Here is a 12,679-nt window from a genome sequence, read left to right as displayed (position 1 = left end):
CTAACTCCCAGAGCGGGACACTGCCTGTGACAAGACCCCTAGATGAACAAACAGTGAGATTAGGTCTGCAACCTGGAATGCCTGGCTTTGGCGGGTTGGCCGTGCTCAGGGCTGCTCGTAATGTTCCTCCCTGAGAATTTCAGTGTAAACTTGGGCCTGTGTTTTGGGTTTTTAGACAGGCCCTCCCTCCAACATTTAAGCATCTATCAATATTTATTGAAGCCAATGCACAGGCAGACAACAACTATGGATTTTTTTCCCACATATTTTCAGAAAACTCACAATTTTCGCAGAACAGCTTCTTCCTGAGAAAACCTGTCAGTTCTTCTAACAAAGCTTGGCAAAGATTTGATAGTAAGTTAATGAACACCTGTGACATTTCAGACATGACCCCTGAACCATATACTTGTGTTCAACAGAGGCTTGCACAAAGCCACAGAGGAACAAGCAATCTGAGGATGCTTGTGCAAGCTCACATATATGTGCAAATTCACACCAGGCAACTCACAAATAAAAGCCTGTGTTATGCTGAGGGATACACAAGTCAAAATTCTATCCCGGCAGAAATCTACAATGCATACCTGTGCCCTGTTGGAAACCCGCCAGGCTCTACCCCATCACTGCCTGACATTTGACCTACCTCTCCTCTTGGACTCCAGGTCTTTGGGAAGCTCTGTGAGGCTGGACCACTGAAGGATGACATTTCTTAATCGGGACACAGCAGGCACTTGGATCCTCTCCCGGCAACAGAGGAAACCGTAGCAGAACCTCCACAGCGGCATCAACTACCCACTTCTCTGTCATCAAGTTGATCTGATGGAGAATCAAGACACAACCAGAGTTCTGAACACAGGAAGAAGACTTGAGATTACAGAAGATTAAAACTCCCAGTTTCTTGAGTTCTTTAATATAATGCTAATTGGAGTGGAAAAGTTCTTTCCTCCAATCCCACAATGAGTTTGCTTGTGACCTCCAAGGGGCAGGCGGCAAGGAGTGGAATCAGAGTGTTGAGGGAATGCTGGTGATCCCCAGGTGGGAACTGAGGTGCCACAGCTGTTGCATATGTCCTGTCCATCTAATCATTGCATGTCCATTTTCATTGACCAATGCCCATGCACCCATGTTTTTGTTTTGTTTTGTTTTTCTTTCTTTCTTTCTTTCTCTCTCTTTCTTTTTTTTTTTTTTGACGAACTTATAATTACAGTTTTATAATAAAGGATACACATAGGGTGAGGTCTGAGAGGTTTCCAAACACAGCTTCCATGTCCTTGACACACAGAATCAGGACACGTCCGTCTCCTAGCACATCAATGTGTTCACCAGCCAGGAAGCTCACACAAACATCAGTATCCAGAATTTTCAGTTTCATTGATTGACTTATTGGCCATGTGGTTGAACTAAATCTCCAACCACCTTTTGCTTTGTGCACTCATGTTGTTAACCACTGAATTTCACCCCTGGGCACAGGAGAACCTGCCTGAGCACTGATTCAGACCAGGAGGCCACCTCATCCCTCTACATCTCATTTGCCCAACCTAACATCTCCCACACTTACATCTCTTTGTGGAATCCCAACCTTCTTTAAGAACGCTTTGCCCTGTTCCATTGAAAGTTTGCTGGGGTCCATCGCTGCCAGTACTACCCCAAGGATTCTTTTTCTCTGTGGAGAGTAGAAAAGGAAACCATTGAATTTTGTACATCCCTGGAACACATACAGGATGCAGTCAAGTCCCATCCCTCTTCTCTGCCCACCATCTCAACTACTACCTTTTATTCAAAGTACATGTACATATTCTTCTACTAGGAACAGAGTACAAATTAATGAAAAATAAGTTGATACAATTTACAATAACCAAGACTTGGAAACAGCCTAAATGTCTGTCAACTGATGAAAGGATAAAGAAGACATGATATATATATATATATATATATATAATGGAATACTATTCAGCCAAAATTATATATTATATATATTTATATATTATATAATTATTAATTATATATAATTGTATAATCATTATATTATATAATTATAATATATAATTATACAATTATATAATATAATAATTATATAATTATTATATTATATATAATTATATATTATATATATTATATATATAATATATATAAAATGGAATACTATTCAGCCAAAAAGAATAAAATAATGCCATTTGCAGCAACATGGATGAGCCTAGAGATGATCATACTAAGTGAAGTAAGGTCAGAAAGAGAAAGATAAATACCATATGATATCACTTCTATGTGGAATCTAAAATATGACATAAATGAACTTATCTATGAAACAGAAACAGAGTCACAGAAATAGAGAACAGATTTGTGGTGGCCAAGGGGGAGGTAGGGTGGGGGAGGGATGGATTGGGAGTTTGGGATTAACAACTGCAAACTATTATATAAAGAATGAATAAACAACAAGGCCCTACTATATACTAAAGGGAACTATATTCAATATCCCGTAATAAATCATAATGGAAAAGAATATGAAAAAGAATATATACAAACTGAATCACTTTGCTGTATACCAGAAACTAACACATTGTAAATCACTATATTTCAATAAAATAATTTTTTAAAAATAAGGTGATAAAATTTTTTTTTAAGTTTCTCCACTATATCCATGAAAATTCAATTAACAATCAAGCTAGGAAGAAAAAAAGAGTACTTTATTCGAACCAAACTGAGGATGATAAGCCAGGAGACAGACTCTCAGAAGCTCTGAGAATGTTCCTCTGGTCAGGAGTTAGAGGTGCAGTTTTATACTTTTCATGACAATGAATTATGTATCATATGGACAGGTTAACATTATACCTGAATGTCATCAGAGATATTTTGGTTAGGTATGCACGGACAGAGTGAACTTTTAGGTCAATAACATCCCATGTACAGAATGAAAAAGAAATATTAATGTTAAAAATTACAATGCTGGGGCTTCCCTGGTGGCACAGTGGTTGAGAGTCCGCCTGCGGATGCAGGGGACATGGGTTCGTGCCCCGGTCCGGGAAGATCCCACATGCCGCGGAGAGGCTGGGCCCGTGAGCCATGGCTGCTGAGCCTGCGCATCCGGAGCCTGTGCTCCGTAACGGGAGAGGCTGCAACAGTGAGAGACTTGCATACCGAAAAAAAAAAAAAAAAAAATTACAATGCTGGCATCTGAAGAAAGGGACAATTTTTCTCAAAGTTTCACTATATCCTCCTGCCATGAGAAGTTCCAGTTAATGTATAATGCAGGTGCAAATTGCACATTTGGAAAGGCCTGTCCCCTTCAAATGGGGACATGTGGAGGAATATTATGTGTGTTTCAATTCTGACTTAGCTCGACTATCTTGCCATAGAGAAATTTCTGATTTTTCCCCCTCAACTAATTAACATATTATATTTAATAAATGCACATTCCATACTTAGAGACCTTATATTATATACCAGAAAACACTTGGAAAAAGTATTCAGGTAATAGCTCGCAAAGAAAATTCAAGATATTTTACAATCTAGAGTTCCCCTTTGTCCATTTTAACAAAATTAAATATAACTACTTTTTTACATTTCTTAATAACATTAAGGTTTTTTTTTACTGCTTTTTTATCTCTGATTCATAAAAAATCAGTTTTCTTTTTTATTCTGATTCATGGCTTCTAAACCAATTATCATTGCACCGTGTTATGTCAAGACTATACTTTTTATATAGGATTTAGAAACCATCTACAAAAGCAGTTATTTTGCTCTATGCACAAAATGTAAGTCATTTTCAAATCCTCTCCATTGTATAAAAATATGGAACACTTCACGAATTTGCGTGGCATCCTTGCACAGGGGCCATGCTAATCTTTTCTGTATCATTCCAATTTTATTATATGTGCTGCCGAAGCAAGCACTAAGTGTTTTGGTTTTTTTGGGTTTTTTTTTTTTTTGCAGTACGCGGGCCTCTCACTGTTGTGGCTTCTCCCATTGCAGAGCACAGGCTCCGGACGCGCAGGCTCAGCGGCCATGGCTCACGGGCCCAGCCGCTCCGCGGCACGTGGGATTTTCCCAGACCGGGGCGCGAACCCGTGTCCCCTGCATCGGCAGGAGGACTCTCAACCACTGCGCCACCAGGGAAGCCGGCAAGCACTAAGTATTTTTTAAAATGTGAAATACACTGCCACAAATCGCTGAAATCAAATTCCTTAAAATCAGAAATGAAATTCAAATGGAAATCATAAAGAAGAAAAAACAGGTAAACCATTTTGGGTCAAAACTTAGGAGCAGGACAAAATCTGACTTCAGGGGAAATTCTTTAGTCTAAATGGACACGTTATAAACAAACAAAAAACAAAAAAATTATCCAAAGTGTTCTGGGTTTTTTGTTGTTGTTGTTTGGTTTTGTTTTTGACCACACCACACGACATGCGGGATCTTAGCTCCCCAAACAGGGATCTGACCCGGGCCCACTGCATTGGAAGCGTGGAGTCCTAACCACTGGACGGCCGGAGAATTACCAAAGTGTTTATCTTAAGAAAATGAGGACAGAAAAAAAATTACAGAAGGTAAAATAAATAAATAAATAACGGGGAATTGGCTAACTAAAAATTAAACAGGTTCTAATGGAAATACAAATAGAATGCAACAGAAAAATATCTTATTCCACAGACTGTCATGAAAAGTAAATATAATTTATCATACTAAATTATATTAAGAAAAAGAAAAGACAACTTTGCCATAGAAACAGGAAAGAAGGGTCAGAACATGCTATGTCGGATATTGGGGCTGACTTATTTGAAGGTCTAGAATAAAGTACGCTTTCCTCTTCAAATTTCAATGACCAAAATCAAGCAGTGAGGAAGGATTTCCCAACCATAAAATAAGGTAGAATAACTCTTGCTTCCACGTTGCACTAGGAGCTTCACACCTGAGGTGCTGCTCTGTTTTGTGTACAGGCTTAGGGTCAGGGTCCTGAATTTCAGCCACCTCCAGACAAGTTCTCATGAATACACTAGGATGAAAGATAGATGAACAAATTGCTTATAGTTTTATAAAGCCCTCGCTCAAAGGGTTCCACAACTGCTAACCCACCACCACACACAAATCAAGTGCTTGGTGACCATTCTTTGAAAAGTCTGACATTCATTGAAAAATTAACGTTTTGGAAGTATTTTGTGAATCAGTCACTGTGCTAAGAAATTCTATTAAACAATGAACTAATCCTTACCTCAACGTCTAAAATGGCCCTCTGTTGCTTGTTCCCACTCTCCTAGTTCACTGACGATAAACCGTAATGAAAAGTAAAGTGCGCTTCTGCTGTCTGTCCAGAACCGCCCAGATATGTGGACACTGGACAAAACCACTGGAGAGAGAGTGGTTGCCAGGATGCCTGGAGAAGAGACCACTGACCAGAATTCCTTCTTCTGCTGGGCTTTACACTGTCTTAGGACCCCCTGGACTTTCCCTCCCGTTAATCTCATCATCCTAACCTAATCACATGCTAACCAATCATCACCCACAATCCACTGACCGGATGCAATGTTCTATTGGGTGTTTACCATTCCTTCACACTCTCACTTTCTCTCAAATTTGTACATCTGAAACAATACTCTGTATTTTAGTCTTTGCCATTTTCTATGATTTTAAAACTGCATTCGTATAACTATGTAATTTTAACAATATACACTATGTCTAAAAAATTTATGCATATGTCGCTACGGGAGAGGCTGTGCATGAGTGGGGATAGTGGGTATATGGGAAATCTCTGGACTTTCTGCTTCTATTGCTGTGAGCTAAAAACAGCTAAGGGCTTCCCTGGTGGCGCAGTGGTTAGGAGTCCGCCTGCGCTGATGCAGGGGACATGGGTTCGTGCCCCGGTCCGGGAAAATCCCACATGCCGCGGAGCGGCTGGGCCCGCGAGCCATGGCCGCTGAGCCTGCGTGTCCGGAGCCTGTGCTCCGCAATGGGAGAGGCCACAACAGTGAGAGGCCCGCGTACCGCAAAAAAAAAAAAAAAAAAAAAAATGTTTCTAACGCTGATAATAACTCAACTGTCCTTATCAAGTCAGATTGTGGATGCTCAGAAAACTCCATGGGAAACAATGAGGCTTCCAGAATAGATGAGGAAACATGAGGGGAAGTTTCCCTATCCAGCTAGACTTCCTGTTGTTTCAGGATGCCCTGTTCAAGCACCAGTGCTAACCTAACCAATTCAATATGTATGGCTGTGAGCATAACTCTATACTGTTAGTCCCCAAGCAATAATGAAAACTCTCCATGATGGATTCTCGGTGCCCAGAAGACTAGTTACCTGCCCATAAATCTTAACTTAGGAAAGTTCATCCTGTTTCCAAGCACCTACCCCGATACCCTAGGTTAACTATAAAATTCTGGAATGGGCCCTGGGTGGTGCGGAACGCAGCTGTGAAAACTTCCAGATCTTATCATTGTCAGCCTGATCTAGATCCCACCCTGTGAGTAAGTTACACTATCATAGATGGATCCATTGATTAGATAAAGGTCCTTGCCTCCTTTCTCGGTCTCAAGATGCCTTCTCAAAGCCATACTTAGAAAACATACATGCACCCCAATGTTCATTGCAGCACTATTTACAATAGTTAAGACATGGAAGCAACCTAAATGTCCGTCAATAGAGGAATGGATAAAGAATATGTGGTATGTATATATACAATGGAATATTACTCAGCCATAAAAAAGAATGAAATAATGCTATTTTCAGCAACATGGATGGACCTAGAGACTATATATTAAGTGAAGTAAGTCAGACAGAGAAAGACAAATGTCATATGATATCACATATATGTGGAGTCTAAAAAATGATACAAGTGTACTTATTTACAAAAGAGAAACAGACTCACAGGCTTAGAAAGCAAACTTATGGTTAACAAAGGGAAAATGTTGCGGGGGGGTGTTGGTATAAATCAGGAGCTTGGAATGAACATACACACACTACTATATATAGATAGATAACCAACAAGGACCTACTGTATAGCACAGGGAACTCTACTCAATATTCTGTGATAACCTATATGAGAAAAGAATATGAAAAAGAATGAATATGTATATATATATAATAAAAATTAAAAAAATAAATATCATGAACTCAAGAATTAAAAAAAAAAAAGATGCCTTATCAGTTCACTGGGCATTTTTGTTCCCTTTGCCCTCGAACACAATGCAATCACATGAGATCGAATCATGGGGGTCAATGGGAATTGATCTGGCCGGTCTCTCACCCACAAGACCTTAAGAGATATTTATTTCCTGGTTACTTTTCTTCTGCATTTTGATTTGATCACATATGTATGTATCTGATACAATCAACTATAATTTGATATTTCTCATTCCCAAAATTTTAAGAAATTCTAACATATATGTACATACTTTGAACACCATATATCATTTTCTGCAAATGTAAAATATTTATACACATGTCCTTATACTGTCTAATATTTTATCAGGACTTTTCTCCCAATTGTTTTGGAAAAATCTCCTTTTTACACATGTACCTATAGTTCATTGTGTTTCACCACTGTTTGTAATTTTTGTGTGTCAATGCACTGGACTTTTTGGTTATAATCCATGATCCTATTGGTGAGCATTTATGTTTTTCCTTCCACTATCAATGCTCCCATGAATACACTTGGGCAATCTCCTTGTTGTTATAAACAGAACGTGAGAAGTTGAATTGCTGAGTCATCATTTTCACGCATCTTCAGGTTTAGTTTGCATAATCATGTATCTCCTGAAGTGGTTAAGCCCAAAAATCTCACTAACTCCAGAGGAGAATCTCCAGCTCCCCACATCATAGGCACACTGGGTAACATCTGAATTTTTTTAGTAGTATGTATGTGAAGACTTGGTGGTGTTTTTATTTGCATTGACTTTATTATTAGCAATGCTGTATGTAATGTAACATAGTTTTCATCATATGAGTTTACTAACCTGTGAATTGTTTTGTCAGTTGTTTTCCAATTTATTGTGAATAGTTTCCTTTTGTTTTGAATTGGTAGAAATTAAACTTTATATATCTGGATACAATTTCTTTCTGAGTGATGGGGATTATAAGTAGGTGGTTCCATTTTGTAACTGCTTTTAATGATATTTTCAGACAAAATGTACCAGTTCTAATGTTATGAGAAGTAATTTTAATGTAGGAACTTTGTTTAAATCCTGGCTAAAAAAAAATCAAAACCAATAAAATGTGTTTGAGTAATTTAGATTTAGAAGTATGTGAATATGAACTGGGTATTAAATGATATTTAAAATTTTTTGAAATAATTTTGTGTTATAAAGCCTGGGAGTCTTTTATTGTCTTTTATATCCTTAAATGATTACTTCCTAGAACTGATTTGATGGCTTCCAACTTATTTATTAGACAAATACATAATTCTACGATTTGCATTCAAGTCTATCATCTCCATGTCCCACCTAACCCCCACCCAAAGGAGAAGTTTGAGATGTATGATTCAAGACTGGAAAAACATTGAACATTTTGAAGAGGTCTTAAGGGTAAACAGAGATTCACTTTCTCTTCCTGTGTCAGGTTCCCCCGTACAACCACAACCAACAAGGTTCATAATCTCGCACCATCTCAGGCTGGGATAAGTGATAGGATTGTAGAATCCAATCAGCCAATAGGAACAAGCCACGCCCCATGAGGGTCTAATAAAAGGCAGGCACATCGCGCCTGTGGACACTTCTGACTCTGAACCGTTCTGAGAGAGGACGTTGCGTTTGGGCTTCAAGATGGAATCGGGCACTGAAGACCTACACCCGCACAGCCCCTCCGTGGAACACCCCACTGAGCAGCCTCCCGTCCAGCAGGACTCCATGGAAGAAAGAGGCTCAGATGTGGAGGACAAACTATCCCAAGAAAAAGGCAAGACATTCTCTTCCCAGTGAAGAGACAGCCACGACCAAAGGCCAGATAGGGTCCTGGGCTGTTTGTGTGAGGCTGGAAGGAGGGATGGAATCAGGGACACCGAATTTGTGTTTTGTTGGGATTTTATTTGGAGATCGGTGATGGGAGACGGCCCCCAGCCCTATGGGGGCTTTCAGTATTCTGGCAATGATCCCCCGGAACCATATTATTGCTCCAGTTCATGTGTCTGAATGCCCTCGGTAGAGAGAACTGCCCACAAATACAGGCTAGGGATGGACTAAGGGCTTCTGTGTCCCTCGAGGGAGGACAGTCATCTCAATGCCTCTTTTTCTCCAGGGTCAGAGCCCGAGACAGATGAGGAGAATTCAAAGGAAAACGAGACACAGGACAGAAACAGCTGCACTACTCTGTCAGGTAAGATTTCGCTTTTCTGGGGAGGAGGGACAGGGCATATGGAGTAAGTCAGTCTCCCTGGGCAGGGAAGTGGGTGAGCTTTGGCAGCCAGGCCTTGCACATCCTGGACTGTAGGATGTGCAGCTGGGACATGAGCTTTGGTTGGGATCCTGGCTCCTTGTGTGTCCGGGATAGGCTAGGTTTCCAGCGTGCCGGGTGCAGGCAGTCATTCCAACTGTCACTTGATCCACAGATTCAGAACGCGGCTCCAGTCCGGAGAGCTCCAGGAAGAGGAAGCTCAATTCCAGGGACGGCACCTGCGAGAGAACAGGTAGGATCTTGCTTTTGGGTCCCCAGGTGTACAGAGAGAAAAGCAGGGAACCTATCCAGTGTGTGGGCCCAAAGGGCCGTGTTCAGTGGCTGAAGCCGTTTGGAGACTCTGGGATCCAGGGAGCATTGGAGGGCCCAATGTGGGCATAGCATCACCTCATTCTAGAGCTGAGGGGGCAGGGCAGGAGCAGGAGAGAGATGGGGTTTACGGAAGGGACATTGTGAGATCCTGGGAATGGGGGTCCATGAGAATCGATGTGGCAGGTGTCTCACCTACATGCTTGCTCTGCAGGGGCCTCTCCAGATGAGCGCAGTGCGACTTTGGAAAAGAAGAAACAGAAGGTCCTTGACCCTGGCTACAGCAGGAAGAGTGAAGAAATCCGGGATGCCCGCCCCAGGAGGTCCCAGAGGAGGCGCCCTGGGCGCAGCAAGAGGCCCAGATCCAGGTCCCCAGGAGACCAGCCGCCTCCACTTCGGAAAAGCCTCTTGACTGCCCTGCGCTCTATGTCTGAGGCCATTTATCAGAACATAGTTAATGTGTACAATCAGAAGGGCTATTCCCCGCTGCTCTGGGAGCAGCTGGCCCAGCTGCGGGGGCCTCTGTGCACCGCGGTGCTGACCACATATGCCATGGCCAACCAGGCGGCCTATGTCTTCCCTGCTGAGGGCTGGCTCGTCCCAACCCCACTGTCGGCTCCCAGGAGTCCAGCCGGGGATGGAGGAGAAGGTCCGTGCTCCAAGGACAGTCTACCTCTTCCCTAGACAGGCTGTCAGTGGATCAGGCTTGACTTAAACTAAGGGTACCCAAGCCTAATCAGCAGAGACTGCAGTTCTGAAAGAGAGCAAAGCCCTGCAACTGCCCAGATTCTCCAAGGTGACCGGCAGGGCCAAGTTTTCACACAGGGTGTTCCCCATAAACACTAGAACCTGGGGTGGTCATAGGAAAGGAGTTTGAAAACTTGAGTCAAAATGGTGAAATCTGGGTTTCCTTGAGGACGAATATTACGACGCTTTTAACATTCGTGGTAGACAATTGATGCGCCTTAGGACAATCAAGTTGCTGTATTAACCCCCCAGGCCTCTTGCCTCTCAGGAGCGCTAGCGCTGAGGTGCACATTCTACACTGGCATTATTTTATAGTGAGGAAAGTCAAGCACTATTTTATAATGAGAACAAATATCAGGGTGTAATTCATATGCATTTGCATACTTTAAAGTGTAGCAAAGTAAACATATATTCGTATCCTTCCCCTTTTATTCGGAAAAGGCTGTAGCTCTTCCCTCCTTCACCTCCAGTCCGTGCAGGACAGATATCCACAAACCTTTAATAACAATCCACCTTGAGAAATGTTTATATTTTTCAGTTTGATGAAATGAAGTTGATGCCACCACATTTTTTTGTTTGCTTTTTATTTACTTTAGATAAACTGGAAGTCAAGATATATGAAATGTTCTTTGACCATGTGTATTTATTCTTCATCTGTTTCACCTTATGTACCTACTTTTAAATTTTCTCCTACTTCATAGATTTCAGTTTGTTATATTTCCTAGAGGATATTAAATATAATATAGATATAGTCATTGGCTTTATATTAATATATTGTTATATTTAATTCTATATACTCTTTGATTTGCACTTTACACTGGGATCATGCAGTCTCAGCATATAAATGTATATAATTTTTATGTAAGAAAAATAAAATTAAAGCTTTGAGAATCTGTTTTAGCCTTTGCCTTATCACTCCCATGTCACTTAGTGATGAAATAGTAATGTTTTCATGTATTGTATACCTGAATACAATCCCATATGGGATTAAGATCCCACATGGAATTTCTTTTATTGTATGTGTGAGTAGGGAAGCAGTGTTCTTTTCACCTCTGCTTCATCTCCACCTTGACTTTCCTACACCTACCAGCTATTATTGTACCTAAGCTTAGCAATTTATCATTCCAGTAAATGGGGCCAATTCAGTGATATTACATTACAAATCAGTTTGCACCCATGACATGGCTTCAAATTATACGAAATAAGTGATTACGTATGTACAAACATTTGAATTGACAAGTTACACTTGGAAACTGAGGATGCAATTACAAAATGATGAAAGAAAATAAACTACTTAGGAATAAATGTAATAAAAATGTGTGAAGGCCGCCACTGTCTCCCAGGCTGGTGGGTTCACCAACCTGCAGCTGAGCTGCTACCCGGGCGTGGCGCCAGGCGCCAGGGGCGACGGGAAATCCAGTTTTCCCTTGAATAAAGGACATCAAACTAGTTACTACATTGGGCTTCCCTCGTGGCGCAGTGGTTGAGAGTCCGCCTGCTGATGCACAGGACACGGGTTCATGCCCCGGTCCGGGAAGATCCCACATGCTGCGAAACAGCTGGGCCTGTGAGCCATGGCCGCTGAGCCTGCGCGTCCGGAGCCTGTGCTCCGCAACGGGAGGGGCCACAACACAACAGTGAGAGGCCGCGTACCACAAAAAACAAAAACTAGTTACTACATTGTTTTGTCATTTGACATCATTTTACTAAAAAAAAAAAAAAAAAAGATGAAGGAATATATAGAGCAGGTTCTGGTAGGGTTCCTGGCACAGTAGCTTCTGTTCCCCAGCAGGAAACTCCCTCCAGCTTCTCTGTCCAGAGTTTTTAATCAGGGTTTTATTACCAGGCATGACTGGTTAAATCACCGGCCATGTGATTGAACCCAATCCCCAGCCTCCCTCCTCTCTCCAGAAGTTGGGTAGCTGCATGTTCCAATCCTCTGATCACCTGGTTGGTCTTTCTGATGTCCAGGCTCCCATTCCATAGCTTTGTACGGAACCCCCGTTCAGAGTTGCCTTATCAGTATAATAGCAAAGACACTCTTATCATTCAGGAAATTCCAAGGTGTTTTTGGTTTTTTTTTTCAATTGAGGTATACTTGATTTACAATGTTGTGTTAGTTTCTGGCGTACAGCATAGTGATTCAGTTAGTGGAAATTCCAAGGGTTTCTGAAGTTTTGCACTGGGAGCCTGGGACAAAGGGGATATGTTTATTCACAACTGATAAATCAGTGACGTTAAAAATTCAGAAATA

At 41.4% G+C, this 12,679-nt stretch overlaps 1 protein-coding gene across 1 annotated transcript; it reads left to right on the top strand.

Moving 5' to 3' along the window:
* Positions 1 to 8,741: 8,741 nt before the first annotated feature.
* On the top strand, positions 8,742 to 10,362 carry LOC309976368 (protein FRG2-like-1; the record flags this gene model as incomplete). Its single annotated transcript, XM_082861939.1, has 4 exons — positions 8,742 to 8,874; positions 9,214 to 9,291; positions 9,524 to 9,601; positions 9,893 to 10,362. 4 exons carry the CDS (start codon positions 8,742 to 8,744, stop codon positions 10,360 to 10,362), a joined length of 759 nt encoding a protein of 252 aa, XP_082718065.1.
* Positions 10,363 to 12,679: the final 2,317 nt, after the last annotated feature.

This window comes from Leucopleurus acutus (genome assembly GCF_964270905.1).
Source record: "Leucopleurus acutus genome assembly, chromosome: 20".
Lineage (NCBI taxonomy): Eukaryota > Metazoa > Chordata > Mammalia > Artiodactyla > Delphinidae > Leucopleurus > Leucopleurus acutus.
This window is presented reverse-complemented; position numbering and strand designations above follow the sequence as displayed.